Here is a 23,781-nt window from a genome sequence, read left to right on the forward strand (position 1 = left end):
TCCTTGGCCCTATTCTGTTTACACTTTACACGGCCCTCCTTGAAGACATATTTACACGTTATGTTATTAATTGTATGTATGCTATATGCCGATGATTCTCAGCTATATGTAAATTATAATAAGCCATCTGATTTAATGAATCGCATCGAGATGTGTATTGAAGATATTCTTGCCTGGCTGAAATCGAACATGTTTAGAGAACATTGAGATGTTGAACTCATTGAAAATCAGTGAGTCTGACATAAATCTTTCTAGCTCAGTCCGTAATCTTGGAGTGATTTTTTAAAACTTTGATTTGGGGAACCATATTAATCAGATTTGTTACTTTGTACTTTACCGCATTAGTACAATTCGGACTATATTGGATAAAGCAGCCACTATGAAGTGAGTCCATGCATTTGTTATGTCGAGATTATACTACTGTAATATTATATTTTATGGATGCCCTCAATATCTGATCAGCTAGACAGACTCCAATCTGTTCAAAATACAGGAGCCAGTCTCGTCAATTTTAAATGCCGGTTCATAGTGGCCTCAGGTCATCTAACACGTATCGTAGATAAACAATGTGTACTGTATATTTGAGTTATACGATTTGAAATACATCGCCCCTAACAAAATAGGCCATATTTATTGCATATTACATTACGGTTATTAAAGCACCATGGATCACAAAATATGTTCAGTGCAAATTAATACGATAAACTACTTTGTTTATACTTATCATATCATTTTATTTATGCCATAATGTATTCCCTCGTCTTTGATCAATAAGAAAACTTTATCGCAGTGAGTAATACTATACATATATTACGAGATGTATTGTTGATGCACGTATAAGATTATTAATACACAATCCAATCTAGCTATGTTCTTTTCATTTTATACACAATTGATATCTCCCTTGTGACCTGCAAATAAAAACACAGAAACATGTCAATCAAGGGAGTAACGTGTGTTAATATTATTGGCAATAGCGTCATATTCTTTTGAATATTTGTCACTGCATTTTGTTGGCACAGATGTATGATAACTCCACTAACATTAACTGTCATTGACGGAATGTCGTATCATTGTTGAAACATTAACAAAGGTTCTACCTCCCATTATATAATGTATAGTCTGTTCACATTGGATGATCAAGGACACACTCTTACCGTGGTCTTGTTTTGCCTTAGCACATACACCATAATATTTGCCATTTTCTTTCATTTCCTTTAATGTTTCACTGAACCATGGAAGTGGATTATCTTTCCTGGTCACACCATGTGAAATACCTGATTCAGCACACTCAATACTCTCCCCAATCCGTTCGTAGCCCTTCTCAATGGCAGGATTTGAATATTCATTTTGCACAAAGATAGCATCAACCTAAAACACAGATAAATTATTTTCATTATTTAATAGCCCATAGATGTCAGTAAGAATTTACGACCTCGGTTCTATGTAAAGAATGGATGACGTCACGTGACAGAATAAACAAATACAACTTGACCTTATCGTTCTCTAAGTTGTCAATGAGGGCGTCTAAATTTTCTGCATAGTCGTAAGTCATAGAATCAGCTCCAGTAATGCCAGACAGACAAGGGTGGCCGCCAGACCATGCAGTCACAAAACCTACAAACAAGGAGTGCATATTATGAGACAGGTAAATAATATAAAGTTTATAAGTGTAGATTATTGTACGATAAGATAATATATTAAGAGATCAACAGACAGTTACATCAATTTGGATTTATAATAATGATCCATTATTGATAAAAGCCAATAATAAAGCGTGATTGTTCTTACCTATAGTCTTGCTCGTAATATTGGTTGCATCAAATCCATTGGGATTTCCGCTTTTAACGTACAGATAATATTTATTCTCAACTTCCCAGTATGACTCGGTGAATGAAACGACTTGTTGACGTTCAACAGTGTTGAACCACCCAAAGCATGCGTCGTATTCTTTTCCAGCGAGTCCTATTATAGAAATAGTTCATATGTATTTATTTACACAATGCTTTGAATGTGTACGTATTGACCTGTGATGTAATTTACCGCCAGTTACACAGTTGTCATCACGAACACTATAGTACAAATATATAAACTCTTACCATGTCCAACAGTAAAATAGCGCCCAGAATGGCCCATACATTTTTCACTTGGATCGTAAACGCCTACACACTTCTTTCCTGCTTCTTTGCACACTGTAATATGAATATAAATATATAAATAAATAACCTTACTAAATTACTTGATCTACAGTATGCGTCGACTAGGATACACAACTGTGTGATATAGCAACCTGGTTATATTTGAGCATATCCAGATGGTGTGAAAACTGTAAATAGTGCAAAAGATGAATATATATATGATTAGCACTCACCTTCTTTGAGGAGGTCGACGTGGAAACCTGCCATTACACCTTCATCGGTACTATGATAAATAAAATAATAGATATTGACATTTTAAAAACTAAAAACACACATGGGTTATTGTTTTTTTGTTTTTTGTTTTTTATAAAACTAGTTACTCTAAGATTTCACCATCCTGGGATCCACTAAACACACCATATGCATATGACTGGCATTATATATGTTATGATGGTATCTTCTATTCCAGGCGTAGTTGGCGTCAATATACATTATTACGAACCACCTTCTCAAATTACAATTGTTAGTTACAGTACAATCCCCAGAGTGGTCTTTTTACATGTCTTCGGTACTATGTCGTAGATCTCGTCATAATCTTACTCTACGTAGATTGACTAGATTTGCATATATAATTGTATTTGTTATGCTATTTTAAAGTGATTGTATTGATTTTCAGTCAGTGTAGCAACTTTTAATAATTGTCGAAATAATAAATCAAGACGAATGAATATTAAGTATTTAAATAAACGACAATGACAGCCAGTATCAATGGCCAGACGTAGAGTTTGGTGACATTGTAGCTTCTTTATCCACTGTATTGTAATAATTAAGATGTTTAACTTACGTATATTCCAAAGCACAGTCGCATATCATTGGAATAGCAAAGGTATAGACCTTTCTATCATCTATCATTTTCATACACTCGTTCACAAGTTTCTTTCCTAAATTGGTGGCCAAAGTCTTGAATAGCATGATTTTAGGTAGCATGGCATCTTCATTCTTCGTTACATAGTTAAACAAATCATATTGTGTGAGTATTATTCACTTGTTGATACATTGAATGCACATTTCGCTTATGTAAAACTTTTAAACTAGAATCTAATTAGTGAACAGTGTGTGTGTTTTGATTCTGATATAATATCAACGGAAATAATCCGAGATGGTGATGACCTAGCGTTATTTCGTATTCCTTGACCTTATTGAGCGGAACAAAGTACGAAACAAACAGGTTCAATGCTGCTTGGCAGATAAGATAACGCATACAATGGCGCTGCAATTTTGGGGGCGTTTCACAATGGCTTGTCATATTAGTAATGAGACAAATTTTAGACAATGAGACAAAACCGCGATTTTTATAATATAACGCTTACCTGCATAACTTGCTTGGCAATCAAAGCACGGATGATGGGTGATGGAGCATTAGCAGACAATGCACGCTCAAGTGGAGCAGGTACGCCTTCATCGCCAAGCACCTTCTTCAAAAGCAAAGCTTTGAGCATGGGAGGTGGTCCGCTATCGCCGCCAATTGATCCACCGAACAAATTCTTTAACATCATGGCTTTGAGTAAGGGTTTGTCAGATAAATTTTCGAATAGACTGTCATCAAATAGACCGCCATCGTCACTCTCTCCGACAATACCTACAAATAAAAAGTGTGTTATATATAGTAATTTGTAGTTATCATAAATAAACGTTCCTTCAGTTGTTATTTAGCATATCAATCAGAAATATTGTTGTAAATCTCAGCGTTGCACTTGTATTCGCACAAATGTTGGTGTACAAGCATAATGAAATAAATATATAATGTGAATATACAAAAACAGTGTAACCATTGTATAGTACGGATACAAAAAAATAAAATATTTTACCTGTGCTCAAACACACCAGACAGAAGAGCGTTAACAGTAGAATACGTGCCATGTTTCACTTGTGAGATCTGGAACAAGAAGAATTACAGACAGGCCACGCTATCCTTTTAAGCATTTCGATTGCAACGTCATCGTTTTTTATCTCCTTAGAAGGATTTATCTCGTCTTAGGAATCTTATTATCGTCATTGACCCCACATTTTAAAACTATTTATTATTTGCCGCGTCGCCTTGGAACGCAACTTTGAAACTGCTATGACTAAAGTATTCCCATATCTGATAAAAGAAAGGTCATTTAATTCTAATCGCACTGATAATGTGATCATCCAGTGGTATTCTATTGTACGGTGTTTTGTGGCTCAGTAGAAAATTAGAATAAAACTTTTTTGCACATTAAAACAAATTGATCACGAAGTTAAAGTATTTGTTATTAGTAAATGATTGCATCCTGGAGTGTGCATATACATATATATCCATCGTATTTATTCTGACAACAAATGTATTGCTGTTAAATGTTACGACGAATAAGGTATATACTGGCTTTTGCATGAACACAATACATCTGCTCACAGTTATATTTTGTTAAAAACGATTTACAGCTGAAACAAACATTCCGTTATTTTTTAAGATTCAGGAACGGAATTTCACTTTAACACCACATGCAAAAGGTGATATATGAATGTTATTGTACATGCAAACAATTCACTACACCACACTGGTATAATCAGCATGTCAATATATTGAAGTAGTATACAGTTTATCAGTATGTATTTGGCTACAGAGTTAATCGTATTCATGGTCATGGCCATTTTAACGGAGATAAGGTCATTTGTTGTTACGAGCCCTTGACCGAAAATATATTCTTGACTGTTTACCTACTAAAGCAATGTTTTCACATTCAGTCTGTCAACATACACATACAAACTATATTCCAAATAAAGACGGTGGATATGTTCATTGTGGAAACTAGTTTTTACCACTTTGCAAAATTCTGTAATTCAAATAGTTGAAACATGTTTAACAATGTGATGTATTTTGGATATTTTGCTTTGTTCATAAATAAATCTAAGACTCGGTTATTTTGATATAGAAAACAGCGAATGTGGTTCTTCGCAAAAAACATGTTTTGAAAACACATATATTTTATATTTGGAAGTTGAATGTGCACAACTTAAGCGTATTCGTCCTTTTTGTCGAATAAAATGTGAATGCTACGAGGACGTTGATCGCCATTTTACAATGGGGACTGTGATGAAAATTGTACTACTTGGTTTATGTCGCACGTGGCCTGTCAGTGGGTGAATAGTGATGCAATTATGTCGCACGTGGCCTGTCAGTGGGTGAATAGTGATGCAATTATGTCGCACGTGGCCTGTCAGTGGGTGAATAGTGATGCAATTATGTCGCACGTGGCCTGTCAGTGGGTGAATAGTGATGCAATTATGTCAAACGTGGCCTGTCAGTGGGTGAATAGTGATGCAATTATGTCAAACGTGGCCTGTCAGTGGATGAATAGTGATGCAATTATGTCGCACGTGGCCTGTCAGTGGGTGAATAGTGATGCAATTATGTCGCACGTGGCCTGTCAGTGGGTGAATAGTGATGCAATTATGTCGCACGTGGCCTGTCAGTGGGTGAATAGTGATGCAATTATGTCGCACGTGGCCTGTCAGTGGGTGAATAGTGATGCAATTATGTCGCACGTGGCCTGTCAGTGGGTGAATAGTGATGCAATTATGTCGCACGTGGCCTGTCAGTGGGTGAATAGTGATGCAATTATGTCGCACGTGGCCTGTCAGTGGGTGAATAGTGATTCAATTATGTCGCACGTGGCCTGTCAGTGGGTGAATAGTGATGCTATTATGTCGCACGTGGCCTGTCAGTGGGTGAATAGTGATGCAATTATGTCGCACGTGGCCTGTCAGTGGGTGAATAGTGATGCAATTATGTCAAACGTGGCCAGTCAGTGGGTGAATAGTGATGCAATTATGTCACGTGGCCTGTCAGTGGGTGAATAGTGATGCAATTATGTCGCACGTGGCCTGTCAGTGGGTGAATAGTGATGCAATTATGTCGCACGTGGCCTGTCAGTGGGTGAATAGTGATGCAATTATGTCGCACGTGGCCTGTCAGTGGCTGAATAGTGATGCAATTATGTCACGTGGCCTGTCAGTGGGTGAATAGTGATGCAATTATGTCGCACGTGGCCTGTCAGTGGGTGAATAGTGATGCAATTATGTCGCACGTGGCCTGTCAGTGGGTGAATAGTGATGCAATTATGTCGCACGTGGCCTGTCAGTGGGTGAATAGTGATGCAATTATGTCGCACGTGGCCTGTCAGTGGGTGAATAGTGATGCAATTATGTCGCACGTGGCCTGACAGTGGGTAAATAGTGATGCAATTATGTCGCACGTGGCCTGTCAATGGGTGAATAGTGATGCAATTATGTCGCACGTGGCCTGTCAGTGGGTGAATAGTGATGCAATTATGTCAAACGTGGCCTGTCAGTGGGTGAATAGTGATGCAATTATGTCAAACGTGGCCTGTCAGTGGGTGAATAGTGATGCAATTATGTCAAACGTGGCCTGTCAGTGGGTGAATAGTGATGCAATTATGTCGCACGTGGCCTGTCAGTGGGTGAATAGTGATGCAATTATGTCGCACGTGGCCTGTCAGTGGGTGAATAGTGATGCAATTATGTCGCACGTGGCCTGTCAGTGGGTGAATAGTGATGCAATTATGTCAAACGTGGCCTGTCAGTGGGTGAATAGTGATGCAATTATGTCAAACGTGGCCTGTCAGTGGGTGAATAGTGATGCAATTATGTCGCACGTGGCCTGTCAGTGGGTGAATAGTGATGCAATTATGTCGCACGTGGCCTGTCAGTGGGTGAATAGTGATGCAATTATGTCGCACGTGGCCTGTCAGTGGGTGAATAGTGATGCAATTATGTCAAACGTGGCCTGTCAGTGGGTGAATAGTGATGCAATTATGTCAAACGTGGCCTGTCAGTGGGTGAATAGTGATGCAATTATGTCGCACGTGGCCTGTCAGTGGGTGAATAGTGATGCAATTATGTCGCACGTGGCCTGTCAGTGGGTGAATAGTAATGCAATTATGTCGCACGTGGCCTGTCAGTGGGTGAATAGTGATGCAATTTTGTCGCACGTGGCCTGTCAGTGGGTGAATAGTGATGCAATTATGTCGCACGTGGCCTGTCAATGGGTGAATAGTGATGCAATTATGTCGCACGTGGCCTGTCAGTGGGTGAATAGTGATGCAATTATGTCGCACGTGGCCTGTCAGTGGGTGAATAGTGATGCAATTATGTCAAACGTGGCCTGTCAGTTGGTGAATAGTGATGCAATTATGTCGCACGTGGCCTGTCAGTGGGTGAATAGTGATGCAATTATGTCGCACGTGGCCTGTCAGTGGGTGAATAGTGATGCAATTATGTGGACAGCTATTCCACAGGGGTTACATCATGTTTTACTTTCCGCAAAAAAATTAAAACAACAGTTTAATTTTTAAAAAAAATTAACTATTCATAACAAATTCACGTTCTCAAAACTAAACAAAAATAATTTACAAAAAAAAATCTTAAATTTATAAAACAAACTAATTTCTTGCATTTCAAATTTAGTTTACGAAACAATACTCAGTCAATAAAAACTTCAGCCAAAACAAAACTCATAGGGCAGTCATAGGGCTCGCTTAGTCCTTTTCGACGTCAACAGAATCAAGAGAGAAGCTCTAAAGATTGTGTAATTGAAACTTGACAACCATCGCGATAGTCAGAAATGTCTTTTTTAAGTTTAAAATTAAACATTTACCATATAAAAAACAAAGCAAGTATTAACTGTGTGATAATACCTAGTCTGTTACGATGCTGTTTCATTCTAGAAACTATAAGAATAACGAAATCTATATGAAGCGCAATTTTGAAAATGGATCAGCTTTTTTGGCCAATCAGAGCATCCGTTTTACACCTATTTCTCAGTGCAACTGATCGTGCGAAAATAAATCGTTTTATTTTTTACATTTAATATCTGAGCCATCGGGAATTCATCGCTCGTAGCTCGGTGCATGGCCAAGTTGACTCAGAAATAAGATATCAAAGTGAGTGAATTGTTGCTGGTCGTAATGTAGAACTCGATAGTACAGGCTTGATTTAATTTACAATATGTTTTATTTTTTTTAGTACGGATGGTGGGTGAAACGTTGCTAATACCGTCGAACATTAAAGGCAGTGACAAGAATTAAAATAAAGTGGACAAACAAACAAGTCATTCACTAATGAAACTTTGCACAATCCCAAGAATTTTATCAAATATTTTTCAACAAAGAACACAACATTACATACACGTACAGGGCCAGATGATATGTTCTTTGATATGTTACAAGCAAAAAGGCAACGTAAAAACAGAGCAAAATGTGCGATTCGTTGTCCTCCTGCCTCTTTTGGACACAGTATTTTCATGTTAATAGTGACAGAAAACTATAAGAAATTACTTTGAATTTTTAATGTACTATATGTGTCACACATTGTAGAAGGCAATTTTAAAAGTAGCGTAGCAAGTAACCAGAGATTACCCGTGATGCTCTGCTTCATTTGATATTTGTTATTGTGGAGTATCTGTGAACATAAAATTTGTTGTCATTACATTGAATATTTTTTTGTTTTCATTTCGGACAAATGTGTATACATACATTTGTACCTTGTGCATCTTCGCCAGTCAAGGTTGGTATATTCAATCATCGCTTAAACTTTACATCAAACACTGGGCAGGTAAATCATAGTAATTAGAATACAGTAAAACGCTATATAGTAAACAATGCAACAATCAAATCGAAGACTGATCAACAGATTTAAGTTGAATAACGTTCACCGGAACACAGCGTTCACGCTGAATATTGGAGCAAAACAAAAAATTATTTCCTGATCAATAGCGATGTGTTTCAAATACGGAGAACCGTATGGGTTACGTAAAATATATGGATAAACCCAGTTGGTCAAATGTTTTCAATAGTTGAGAACTTCCAGTCACAAATTTGAAATATTGACATTGTGTATGTGGAACAAACCTTGACGATAACTAATCATATTAATCTTTTCTGTAAATTTACATATATAGAGACCAAGACAAGTGTAGAGTTTCAGAAATTATGCTTTTGTGGGTGTGGGTTTATGGGATATAACATCGATTTTATGGTCACAGTCTATTATGTAGTGTAAAAACTGACATTACTTTAGGGCCAAACAGTCATTACAAGTACATCACTTTTTTGCTCAAAAATAGTTATTACGACGTTGAGGGCGTATGTATTGTGTGTGTGTTTATCGATGGTGTTAAATACCGGAAAGCTTATTTCTCTCCTATGACTTGTATAGCTCTGACAACCTAGAGAATAATGTACAACGAAATGTTATACTGTGTTCTTTATTAGGACTATCACAATCAAACAAGCAGTTGCCGTTCCTGTATCCGCGAAGCTCCGGGGAGCCACCTGTTCTCCGACGGGCTCCGCCGCTTTTACTAATCAGCCTTTGATGAGGTCACCCGGAAACGACTCTTTTCTGTCCGAATACGAACGGGTTCAACTAGTCAGCTAGAAAAGTTGCTCTCCGGTCAGGCCCATATTTTGGGGGGGGGGGGGGGGTTCCGTCGAACCCCCTAAATTTCGGACGTGAATATAACTTGAATTATGATCGTAGATTAGTACATATTAAAAAAAAAGTAATAATTGAAATAATTATCATCGTTTAAATCACTTGTCTCAGAGAGGTAACTATCAGACTCAGGCAAAATTGTCAATCGTGAATTTACGCCGACTTTGATTGGCCGGTTTTGTTATAACAGTTGTTATAAATGAGCAGCCTGTTATAAATCAGCCAAATGTAGTCAACTAATTGTATTAGTATGTGCAGCCTGTGTTATTAGACAATAGTTTGCAGCTATACGGGTTGAAAAAATCATTGAAAAAAATTACGAAGATCAGCATCAGTGATATATTTTGTAAACCGACATTGTCTTAATTATCTACGTAACTGTGGTATATTTTGTAAACTGGCATTGTCTTAGCTACGTAAATGTGGCATAATTTGTAAACTTACACTGCCTTAGCTACGTAACTGTGGTATATTTTGTAAACCGACATTGTATTAGCTACATTATTGTGGCAAATTTTGTAAACCGTGACCGACATTGTCTTAGTTAGCTACGTAACTGTGGTATATTTTGTAAACTGGCATTGTCTTAGCTACGTAAATGTGGCATAATTTGCAAACTTACACTGCCTTAGCTACGTAACTGTGATATATTTTGTAAACCGACATTGTATTAGCTACATTATTGTGGCAAATTTTGTAAACCGTGACCGACATTGTCTTAGTTAGCTACGTAACTGTGGTATATTTTGTAAACTGGCATTGTCTTAGCTACGTAAATGTGGCATAATTTGCAAACTTACACTGCCTTAGCTACGTAACTGTGATATATTTTGTAAACCGACATTGTATTAGCTACATAATTGTGTCAAATTTTGTAAACCGACATTGTCTTAGTTAGTTACGTAACTGTGGTATATTTTGTAAACTGGCGTTGTCTTAGCTAAGTAACTGTGGTATATTTTGTAAACTGGCATTGTCTTAGCTACGTAACTGTGGCATATTTTGTAAACTGGCATTGTCTTAGCTACGTAACTCTGGCATATTTTGAAAACTGGCATTGTTTTAGCTACGGAAATGTTGCATATTCTGTAAACTTGCATTGTTTTAGCTACGTAACTGTGGCATATTTTGTAAACTGGCATTGTCTTAGCTACGTAAATGTGGCATATTTTGTAAACTGTCATTGTTTTAGCTACGTAAATGTGGCATATTTGTAAACTGTCATTGTTTTAGCTACGTAAATGTGGCATATTTTGTAAACTGTCATTGTTTTAGCTACGTAAATGTGGCATATTTGTAAACTGGCATTGTTTTAGCTACGTAAATGTGGCATATTTTGTAAACTGTCATTGTTTTAGCTACGTAACTGTTGCATATTTTGTAAACTGGCATTGTCTTAGCTACGTGACTGTGCCATATTTTGTAAACCGACATTGTTTTTCAGATCAGCTCAGAACATTGTCTGGGATTGAGCAGCATTAATCAGGGTGCAACTTCTGGAGTTGACATAGAATTCATCTTTGATTATTAAAAGGCAGAGGTTAGAAAGGTCATGTCAATGTCAAGTGTAAAGCATTGAATTATTTATGAGCAAGTAAATAAGTGTTCGATTCATCTTTTGTATTTATGGCATTTGTAAACGCAAATCACACTTTCAGGTGAATATTAGAGGTTTCCTATTTTCAGTAATGGTTAAAATACGCGCTGGTATCCGGGGCTTGTTATAAACATGTTAAAATGTAGGATTTGGTAGGGAGGGTTAGATAGGCATCAGCGATCAGAAAGTTCTTGTATCAATATAGTTTGGTGGGGAATAGCAGAAAATGATCAGCAACAATAGGTCATTCTTGAAATTTAAATTTTCTTTGACAAGACGCAGGACAGTAATTAAATATTTCATCTTCGCTTGAGTCCTAAATTGAATATGGGAGGATCAGTTTCAATTGTCCGTTATATAAGATGACTAAATTTGTCGCCGTTTCACATCCCACCAAAGAAAAGTATGTTTCTTTATTTAAACGAAACCGGAGATACAATCTAATCGGTCAGTACACGTACACAAATCTTTCAAAGATTATGACAATTTCCTTTTTCTAGTTTAACTGACAGTGATGATACTTAATTTTGTATCATATAAACAATATTATCATAAATAAGTCTTAGCCCTCCAATTAATTTACTCAACACAATCATAACATCTGAATGCCTGCTACGATGTGCCTACTACAAAAACTATAAGCACTTCGGTCATTCTTTATTTTCGGGCATACTAAGCCAATAATTATTAAATTAATATGTATTGTTTTAGAATTCGAACACAAATTAGTACAAGTCGATATAATAGTAGATATTGAAAAAGCGAAAATCATTACGTTTTGAAATAAGTACTGTTACTTTTAAGTCCACGTTTATTATTTTGTTCGGTCGAGTGAGCGAAATCGCTATACCAATAAGGGTCTACTCTTTTTTTCAATACAATAATTATCTAAGCTCAAACACGGGATAAAGAGACTGTGGCTCAAACGATCCGAATGGTCAGAATAGTCTGTATTATTAGGATATATTTATACGTGATTTGTTTAATTGCAGGTTATTTCATAATTCAACAAATAAAGACGGTATACACTGAATTTATTGTATCTTTATTGTTATTGTTATTTCAAAAGTAGTGGTGAGAGCGTTCGTTGGACTTCAACCATTGCTTTAGATTTATTGGTTCTTATACACAATTGATTTCTCCCTTGTGTCCTGAAAAGATAAATATAGTCAATAAATACACACCGATTTGCACAGCATAGTGTGACTATATATACATATTTACCTGTTAGTGTGCAATGCGTTGTATGCAATGTTAAATTAAACAATTCCTCAATCTAAACACTTTGTTTGGAAAATTGTTGTAATCCCGCTCAAATAGCATACTATTTTATCCGTTACGTGGATTTGCAATTGATTGGATATAATTTTACACGTGTAACATAATGCATGTTATAACACATCACTCGTTAATACTGTACTGTAATTGATCAAAACAGGATCACGTGTTATCGGCTAAATTTACCATAGTAGAAATTACTAGTTCCCTAGGGAGACTAGTACATCAACTAGTGCTCGAGGATGACGTCACTCGTCACCTGATCGTGTGATTGCCAATATGTCGTCTGCTAGTTCGGTCGCTGATATCGATGGTCCGCCTCGAAAGACTGGACGATTTAGCTTCAGTTCAGAAGAAGAACTTGACACACTAGTAGTGATAAAGATGCACCGAAAACGAAGGCCGCAATCAGGTTTTCTAGAAGCGTCTTTACATAGTTGTGTGAAGAAATCGGGACACCGCTAGCAGACGTCGAGAAGAAGACATGCAGTGTGTTTACTATTAATGGTACAGTATGAACGTGTAATGTGGTATAAAACACATATTGCATGGCCTAATTCGGGCACTAGTATACGTCTATAGCAGGTATTGTTGGTACCGAACAACTCCTCGGAGAAATAGACGCATAGTAGTGCCCTCATGGCCATGCAATATGTTCTTAATAGTTTATCAATGTGAAAACTTCTTTTCAACGAGATTCAAATTTAAAGCTATATTTCCGGAAACTAATTTAATAATGAACCATAATATTACGGTTATACTGTAATGTATATCCAAACTATTTATACAATTGTGTACGTTGATAACTATGTAATATAAAACTACCAACATTGTACAACAACGTCACCGTATAGTGAAATAGTGAGACAATAACAACATCCTGTAGAACGATATTTCAATCAACTCCATGCCGCCAAGTAAGAAATATAGTATATGTGTTGTCACAAGTTATAGCCTGTGTCTGAGATATTAACGTTTTACTTTCATTTGTGTATTGAAACTTCATATGTGATCTGTTTAGAACTCGGACATCAATATTATACTTACCATGCTCTTCTCTGGCCTTGGCACATACACCATAGTATTTGCCATTTTCTTTCATTTCCTTTAATGTTTCACTAAACCATGATAGTCGATTATCCTTTCTCGTAATAACATGCGTTTCACCTGGTTCAGCACAGCTAATACTGTCGCCAACTCGTTCAAATCCCTTTGCAACTGCAGCGCTTGCGTATTCATCTTGCATGAAGATAGCATCACACTGATACAAAGATAGTACAATAAAAAATTAGTCAGTTGAATGGAATATCCACTAAATTTGTTTTTGGTCCCAGTACAAAGCAATTTTCGTTGTGACATGTCTGTGTTTGCTTAACAGCTTCTTCCTATAACAAAGGAGCCGTGGAAATGTTTGATGCAGTGATACTATATTGCTGTAGATGTTGTTCACTCAGATCACTTATATCATTTTTTTGTGTGTGTGTAATGTCAGTATATGAATTATATGATTTTTTTACCGCTCCAGTTTCTAAACTTTTGATAAGTGCTCTTCTGTCTTCGAAATACATATAATCCATAGAATCTGCTCCTTCAACGTCAGCCAAACATGCGTGACCTCCAGTCCAACCATTTACAAAACCTACATATTTTAGTAGAAAATGATATTTGTAACAATATATTACTATAACGACATTTAGCTAGCTCCGTTTCGCATGGGACACGTCAGTGCCACTTTCACGTTCCTTGTACAAACGATGAAGTATATTGATATGTTTGTTTGTTTGAGTGTTATTCACTTGTAAACATGGACTATCAACATTTATATTCCTGTTGATCATTGACTTATTATCATATTAACTAATTTACGTCATATATTTATCCTTACATGTCGGCGCATAATTATCATATAATATTAGCAACATGGTGCCATTCTACCAGAATAAGTCACATTCGAAAAAAAAAGATTCTTGCCAATTTTCTTTCCAGCAATATTATTTGCATCGAAATCGCTGGGGTTGCCAGCAAGAACGTAGAAGTGATTGCTGTTTTCAATAACCCAATATGGCTCGCTGAAGGCGACAATGTTGTCACGCTGCCTAGCTTTAAACCATCCAAGACAGCCATCGTATTGCTTTCCACCAAGACCTACAAATGAAAATAGAAACACATTTGGCGATTTGATTCTACTGGATAAATACAAATCGCAAGGGCAGTACACGGCCACAGTTTAGTTAAATGAATACACACAAACCGATCATACTGTACTCGTATATTGTGAGGTCATCACGAGAATACTACAAAATATGCACGAGGATAGTACGGCGATCGACGCGTAGCTAAATTCATGCGAACCCGTATTGCTTAAATGCTTGTTATAACAAATTAATGACAGAATATATTCGGAATTGAAAACGTAAACGTTTTGCGCTCTGCAAGTTTTGCGTTTGCGTAGAGCGTTCTTGCTCATTTGCATAACAGATCGCGGTGCATAAACGCCAAGTACCGAAAGTTTATCCCATTGCGATTAAGAAATATAGTTATTTTTAGAGTCATCACCATATTTACTGTCTGAGGAGTGCACTGGTTACATAATTAATAATTCAAAACGTGGTTGTTTTACAATCTGTGACTAAGGGCTCCCCACTAGACATGAATGGGTGAAAAAAATGTATATGGTAGGTATCATAAATACGCGGCTTTTTACGATTGTTGTAATTATAACTCAATTAATAACTCAATACATATTGTGTACAAAAAATCGAAATATTAGCTTATTTTGCAAAAGTCTGCCACGATGTCAAAAGGTCAATCCGCTTACATATACCAAATAGAAATGTCGAGATTGTTAATACATAGGTTGGAGATACTACACTAAATCTTACACCGAACTGCCATTATATATGAGATAATAGTATATATCGAATATTACACTGAACTGCCATTATATGTGAGATAATAGTGTATATCAAATATTACACTGAACTGCCATTATATATGAGATAATAGTATATATCGAATATTACACTGAACTGCCATTATATGTGAGATAATAGTGTATATCAAATATTACACTGAACTGCCATTATATATGAGATAATAGTATATATCGAATATTACACATGAACTGCCATTATATATGAGATAATAGTGTATATCAAATATTACACTGAACTGTCATTATATATGAGATAATAGTGTATATCAAATATTACACTGAACTGTCATTATATATGAGATAATAGTGTATATCGAATATTACACTGAACTGTCATTATATATGAGATAATAGTGTATATCGAATATTACACTGAACTGCCATTATATATGAGATAATAGTGTATATCAAATATTACACTGAACTGCCATTATATATGAGATAATAGTGTATATCGAATATTACACTGAACTGCCATTATATGTGAGATAATAGTGTATATCAAATATTACACTGAACTGCCATTATATATGAGATAATAGTGTATATCAAATATTACACTGAACTGCCATTATATGTGAGATAATAGTGTATATCGAATATTACACTGAACTGCCATTATATATGAGATAATAGTGTATATCGAATATTACACTGAACTGCCATTATATATGAGATAATAGTGTATATCAAATATTACACTGAACTGCCATTATATGTGAGATAATAGTGTATATCGAATATTACACTGAACTGCCATTATATATGAGATAATAGTGTATATCGAATATTACACTGAACTGCCATTATATATGAGATAATAGTGTATATCAAATATTACACTGAACTGCCATTATATATGAGATAATAGTGTATATCAAATATTACACTGAACTGCCATTATATATGAGATAATAGTGTATATCAAATATTACACTGAACTGCCATTATATATGAGATAATAGTGTATATCAAATATTACACTGAACTGCCATTATATATGAGATAATAGTGTATATCAAATATTACACTGAACTGCCATTATATATGAGATATTATATTATACCAGTATATTGATGGTGTTAATCCATTGATTTGATTGGTCCAAACACAAAATTTGCATATGCAATCCATGGTATATTGGCTGATAATGCACGGCTAAACCAAGTGGCCCTGGAACATGAATTGACTACAGGTTTAATACGAAAATGCATAAAACGGGTATTATTTGATTTTTAGGTAAATATAGTGGTTGAATTTTAGAAGAATATTGAAAAAAATACTGAATTAAAAACATCTGAAAAGTTATATAACTATAATATTGCTTTTTGTTAATGGTGGGATCCAAGTTGTGAGCGTCGGTCGTTGGGTGATTGTCGTTCGCCACATAAACCTAAACCACCGTCCCTTAACACCGTGAGGTGCCGACACGAACGCCAGAACGCTATGTTCTCAGTGTTGTTACTTTGAGATGGATTGCGAACTTCCAACAAAGAAAACATGATCTTTAAGTACAAGATATAATTGAGGGATTTAATGACATAAAAATGCAAAAAAACTATGAGTCACAGGCAAAAATGTATGCCAGTTTGCCACTAAATAACAACCGGTGTCCGGTAGCGGCAGCTGACAAAATTGCAGTGCACCCGGGTAATTGTCATCTGTTTCAAAAAACACGGGACAACGCAGGATTCGACGACGATATATGGTATTGTAATTCTTCACTATGGGTGACGAAAGCTACAGATTTGTGCCGAGTGTACACCAACCACTCAGGCTGTATTAGAGCGACGGCGTGCAAAGTCTTTCGGCCTTAGTTGAGACAAGGCATATCATGTACGTGTCACAAAAACGATGTGAAAATCCGATCTTACACCATCAAACTTACCCCAGAACAACGACAAAACTTGTCAGTCATACTGTCACAAAACTTTGGTTATACCAAAGGTATCCAGGTCAGATGTTGGAACTGAGGTCGCTGTGCCGGTCGCCGTACATGATACACCGCGTCCCGCCGCGTACCGCTGAACGTCAAATATACACAGTTACAAGTAGTATGATGAGTCACAAAACCGGTTTATTTCACAACTGTACTTTCAATGGGCAAATTACAGTCCAAATTGTACAAAAACCGGAATGAAAACGTGGAAAATCCGTTGTTTAAATGATCCAAACTGTACACGACCCTGTATTTCAAATCGCGTTGTGCGTCAGTAAAAGGTCATCCTTTGTTATGCTAATTCGTGTTTTTACGCTGCTCTATTCAACGTGGATGTTTTTTTTTCATGTGGAATAAAAATTAGTTTGTATTCAATTTGAACTGTGTTGCGCATGTAATTTTTGTATGCATTCAGCGTACAACTACATACTATTCTTATAAATATTCATGTTCAAGGGCCATAATCATGATCTTTTAGTAGATGAAAGTAAACTCTTTTTTTACAAGTTTTATCGAATTGTCAATATACTGGTATAATATAATAGCAATAACCGCCGCCGAAGTTGGGTATACCACTTGATATTACACAATGCACTCCATATATGCACTCGCCTGCGGCTCGTGCATATATGTCGTGAATTGTGCAATATCTCGTGGTATACCCGCCTTCGGCGGGGGTTATTGCTTAAATAGTGTATATCAAATATTACACTAAACTGCCATTATATGTGAGATAATAGTGTATATCGAATATTACACTGAACTGCCATTATATGTGAGATAATAGTATATATCAAATATTACACTGAACTGCCATTATATGTGAGATAATAGTGTATATCGAATATTACACTGAACTGCCATTATATATGAGATAATAGTGTATATCAAATATTACACTAAACTGCCATTATATGTGAGATAATAGTGTATATCGAATATTACACTGAACTGCCATTATATGTGAGATAATAGTGTATATCGAATATTACACTGAACTGCCATTATATATGAGATAATAGTGTATATCAAATATTACACTGAACTGCCATTATATGTGAGATAATAGTGTATATCAAATATTACACCGAACTGCCATTATATGTGAGATAATAGTGTATATCAATTGAACAATAGCTTACCTTCTCCAAGCAAGAAATGTTCACCATCGTGACTCATACATTTTCGGGTAGGCTCGTATTGCAACTCACACTTCTTTCCAGCCTGTTCACATACTGCAAGAATACAGTCACGCTTAAATCATGTTTGTTTGTTTTAAATATATAGTTGGACAGAAAATTGCGAGCTAATAGAGTATTTCATTCTCATGCTGCATACATCACTGGGTATCTTACCTTTATAGACGAGATCCACAGAGAATCCTTGCATATTACCGTCTTCGTCCCTGCCAAATAAAGTAACAATGTTAAGTAGTGAAATCATACATATCTCTTCATACAGGCTATTTTTTTAAGAGTGACGGATAGTCACATAGGACTATGAAAAGTTCATGAATGGTGATATAACTTACATGTATTCCATAGCACAGTCACATATCAATGGTAAGGTAAAAGTGTACACGGTATTATTGTCCTTCTTTGCTTTGATATCATCCACAAGTTTCGTTGAAAATTTGTTAGCTAAAACTCGCAACAACATCAGTTTTGTAAGCATGTTTGGCTCTTCGTTCTTCATGATAAATCAGAGAAAAAAATATTATATGTATGCTTCAATCACTCACCAATCGAGCGTGGTTAGTATGATGTTTTGGTTTTCAAATTCCAAACTAAACAATTAAAAAGTGCTTTATCTGTTCTCAGAATAGCAAAATTTATATATTTTTGTAGATCAGTATTTATTGATAAAACATATTGAATAAACAGCTCTATGGATGGGCTGTACACTTTGAAGAATTGCTCAACAGACATGCACCTGACATTACACCTACCATACCTGAAACTGACACTGACCTGCCGATTTACTGTGACAAATCTACCAAAGCGGAGATCAGGAAAGCCATAAATCAACTTAAAAATGGAAAGACGTCAGGCCCTGACGATATTCCAGCAGATGCGCCAACAGGGAACAGGGAGAAATCCCAGCAGAGTAGAAAGAGGGCCACCTGATCAAAATTCCAAAGAAAGGAGACTTCAATCAGTGTTCCAACTACAGAGGGGTCACACTTCTCTCAGTACCAGGAAAGGTCTTCAATAGGATTATCCTTGAGAGATTGAAAGGACCGGTTGACCAACAACTGCGTGACCATCAGGCAGGCTTCCATAAAGACAGATCATGCACTGATCACATTACTACACTGAGGATCATTGTTGAACAATCCGTAGAGTGGAACTTCTCCCTGTACATCAATTCTGTGGACTATCTGAAAGTTTTTGACAGTGTAGACAGAGACTCACTTTGGAAGCTGCTTAGGAACTATGGGGTCCCCTTAAAGTTTGCCAGAATGATCCTTAACTCATACAAGGGATAGAGCAGATAGCTTTGAGGTGAAGACAGGTGTCAGACAAGGCTGCTTACTCCCAGCATTACTATTCCTGCTTGTCATTGACTGGATGATGAAGAAAGTGACAAATGTCAAAACAATTGGTATCCAGTGGACATTACGGACACAGTTTAAATACCTGTACCTCGCTGATGACATTGCCCTCTTGTCCCACAAGCAGATGCAGGATGAAACCACCAATGTAGCAACAACTTCTGCCAAATTTGGTCTAATCATCCACCATGATAAGATAAGTGATACACACCTTTACGAAGTGGAGTACTTCACTTACATAGGCAGTGTTGTGGATAATCAGGGTGGGACAGACGCTGATGTCAAAAGCCGGATTGGCAAAGCAAGAGCTGCATTTATCCAACTAAGGAACATTTGGAACTCCCGAACAATAGTAAGACACACTGAGCTTCGTTTGTTCAATACAAATGTAAAGTCTGTCCTGATATATGGAGCAGAAACCTGACGTACCACAAAGGCAACAACCCACAAAAAACAGATCTTTGTAAACAGATGCCTGCGATCAATCCTAAAAAAATCATTGGCCAGATAAGCTCGGTAAACTTGAGCTCTGGAAGCAAACCAGGCAGTCTCATATGGAGGAAGAGATCTTGCGGAGGAGATGGGGTTGGTTTGGTCACACTTTGCCATCCAACACCGCCAGACAAGCCTTGACTTTGAATCCGTAGGGAAAGCGGAAACGAGAAAGGCCAAAAAACACCCGGCGGAAGGACCTCAACAACGATATTAGGCACTCAAGATCCACCTGGGGGCAGCTTGAGACTGCAGCACAGGTCCACCCTGGAGAACTGTCGTCGATCGCCTATTTTCCAAGAGGGGCTACAGGCCAAAGTGAAGTGATATTGAATAATGCTTAAACTTAAACTAAAGCTAGTATTGTAATACCTATCACACAAAAATACTTTAAAATATGCTCAATGAATAAAGAATAATGAATCAAAATTGTTAATAATGTAGGTCAGTTCAAATGTGTCAAGTTTTATTATCAATTTGTTTTCACTAAATCCTATGTTGAGGTCCAGAATTTAATCTTTCCACTCGACTAAAGCGTGATAATGTGTGACCCTTATACCGTATTAGCCAGTGCGGTCACGCCTGTATATTGGACTTAGCTCGTGTTATCCAGGTGAACTTTGAGCGCCTGCTAAAAGACTCTACTTCAGACTCTACTTAAATATTTTGTCTTCTCTGCGAAGGGCTTTCAAATGTAAATTTCATAAACTCTATTTATATTTACAAATTTGTATTAGCGGCGAAGATTTCAAAAGAGTAAATATATTTTGTTAGAGGTGAGCAAAATATCAACATTGTCTACACCAAATAAAAAAGGACTCGTTTGTAACAAAAAATATACTGTGTATTTATACATTCTTACAAAATACTTACCTGCATGACCTTGCGTGCCATCAAAGCACGGAGAACTGGAAAGGGTGCATCACTGGAGAGTGCACGTGCTATGGGTGCAGGAAATTCTACCTCATCAGCTTCTCCCCCTAAGCCGAGAACTTTCTTCAAAAGCAAAGCTTTGAGAATGGGTCTATCGGTGTTAGACATCAGTCCTTGAAGAAAGCCGCCATCATTATTTTCACCGAAAAGCGAATCTCCGAATATGCCTTCAAGCAGAGAACACAGAATGATTTAAGTCGTATGCATTATATCTCATGTTAATCGAACACAAAAGTTAATTAGATTATCTATGCGTGTATCAATACTATTCCGAATAATTCAGCTTATTATGTAGGCTGCAATAATTAGAATTGAGATTAGACTCAATGAAGATGTAAAATTGTTGCACTGATCAAAAGGAAACATAGACTCACCTGTAGTAAAGCACACAAGACAGAACAGCGAGATTAAACTAAAACGCGACATGTTTCACCTGTGAGACCACCAGTGGAATGAGACACTTGTACACTTTGTCACCCTTTTAAAACATTGCCTAGTTGTAAGCCTACATACATCATCTGATATAGTCTTATCATTTTACCGGTATGTTATCAATTGCTCGGCTTCCTGTCCGGCGTTCCATTGTCTGTGAACAATCACTTGCATTGTTTGTTCAGATAGTAATTGTCATTTTCAGTAGAACCTTCGGTCACAATCAGTTCAGGAGACTTGTATATCTGATCAAGCATACAATTAAAGTTGGTAAGTTTATTTCGAGCACAGTTAGTGGTTATGTGGAACAAAGTATAATCATTTACTAATTCTCATTAAAATATGACAAAAATATGGTTTGATAGTGTAGGTGCATTGTCACGCAAATTATAGAAACGACTGTGTCCGTACACGATGTCGGTTCGGTGGAAATTTCCACGTTGTTAGTGATGATTCCACTCTTCGTGTATCGTGTCATGTACAACGCGTGATAGCACGTGAGTCAGTATATTGTTCGTTGAAATTGTGAAATATTTCCACTCCACTATCACACGTTAGTAGCTACATGAACACGTGATAGACAATACAAAACACATTAAGTGTATAAACATGTAATATGTAGGGAAGATGAAATGCATCTAGTATCTGCACTTTTTTTCTCAATTTGTTTTCAAACCACACAGACTATCTATGATAACTACAATAAGCAGACGACCGTCGTCGAGATGAAAATTTTAGTATATATTAGAGTTGAAACAAGACAAATAGATAATTAGCAGACATTGACCATATAACATGGTACTACCTGTTTAGAAGATTGTTTTGTATTATGTGTGAGTTTACAAGCACCAACACATATGTATGAACATATATTTCAAATATACCTGCAAGCAGTAATGATGGCTTTGCAGTTGTTATGCTGTTGAAACATGCTATCAGTCTTTTTCAAATTTTTAGTTTGCATGAAATATTTCCTGTGTCATTACTATCAATTTGTTATGGTCGACGTTGTAAATTCAATCACAAGTACAAGTACAAAAAGATAGTCTTCAGAAGGGACCATCAATTAAAAACCACGAGAAATTCAGGGATTGCGGTACAAGGTGACAACGTACTGGGGCCGAGGGCTAAGACTCTCTGACGGCCCGTCACTGATGATGATATGTGTCATTTCATTACGACCCTTACTTTTAATATCACATTTTACATGATATTAGCCTTCTATGGGATCTCTTTGACCATGCAATTATGTCAATAACGAGATTTCAGTAAGATTTTCAAATTGCCACTTTAACGGTTACCATGGACATATCGGCTTGACAAGTATTAGTAAAAATATATTTGAAATTTATCTTTGGGAATTAGATTTGAGCATGGCTGATGAGATCACATCACAACCTACTAGTCCATCGACGTGCACAATAGCTAGTGACTTGGAAATGTGTATATTAATAGAATTCTAGTAATTCGATATATAAGCATAAATAATTAATGATGTTCACACGATGATCTCAAGTGCTTAATATCTAATTAGTAGTAAATGTGTATCTATATCAAATCTAAGAGAATAAGATATTAAAATGAGTAATTAGGCCATGTGAACAGATAATAGAGTATCCAAATATGTTTCTATTTGCACAATAGCAAATGTTGTTTTATAGAAGACTCCACAATTAAACAAACAACCAAACATGGTAACATCTCGACATTCTTTATATACATAGTTAAATTATTCAATGAATAACACATGTTATTGAATATATTTTGGCAGATTACATTGTACAATGCTACAAACATTCTACTCATCAATAATAAGATACAAGAATTTCAAAATTTGAACTGCCAATTAATTTGTGAATTTAATAATTACATTACTAATTCATTTCCAGTTGAGCAGGGAATACGGCAAAGGGTGAGGTGACCTAATTCTTTTGCTGTTCAACA

At 36.4% G+C, this 23,781-nt stretch overlaps 1 protein-coding gene across 1 annotated transcript; it reads right to left on the reverse strand.

Annotated features, from left to right (window-relative positions):
* Window positions 1–716: 716 nt before the first annotated feature.
* Window positions 717–21,859, reverse strand: LOC100367119 (uncharacterized). Its single transcript, XM_002735003.4, has 17 exons — window positions 21,780–21,859; window positions 21,346–21,572; window positions 18,958–19,115; window positions 18,782–18,831; window positions 18,569–18,661; window positions 14,524–14,697; window positions 14,070–14,191; window positions 13,600–13,813; window positions 4,007–4,060; window positions 3,509–3,777; window positions 2,983–3,137; window positions 2,372–2,421; window positions 2,100–2,192; window positions 1,792–1,965; window positions 1,496–1,617; window positions 1,158–1,371; window positions 717–911 (listed from the first exon to the last, which is right to left on the reverse strand). The coding sequence occupies exons 1-17, from the start codon at window positions 21,829–21,831 to the stop codon at window positions 883–885; spliced, it is 2,250 nt and encodes a 749-aa protein (XP_002735049.2). The 5' UTR covers window positions 21,832–21,859; the 3' UTR covers window positions 717–882.
* Between the last annotated feature and the right edge of the window lie 1,922 nt (window positions 21,860–23,781).

This window comes from Saccoglossus kowalevskii, chromosome 11 (genome assembly GCF_978046115.1).
Source record: "Saccoglossus kowalevskii chromosome 11, keSacKowa6.1, whole genome shotgun sequence".
NCBI lineage: Eukaryota > Metazoa > Hemichordata > Enteropneusta > Harrimaniidae > Saccoglossus > Saccoglossus kowalevskii.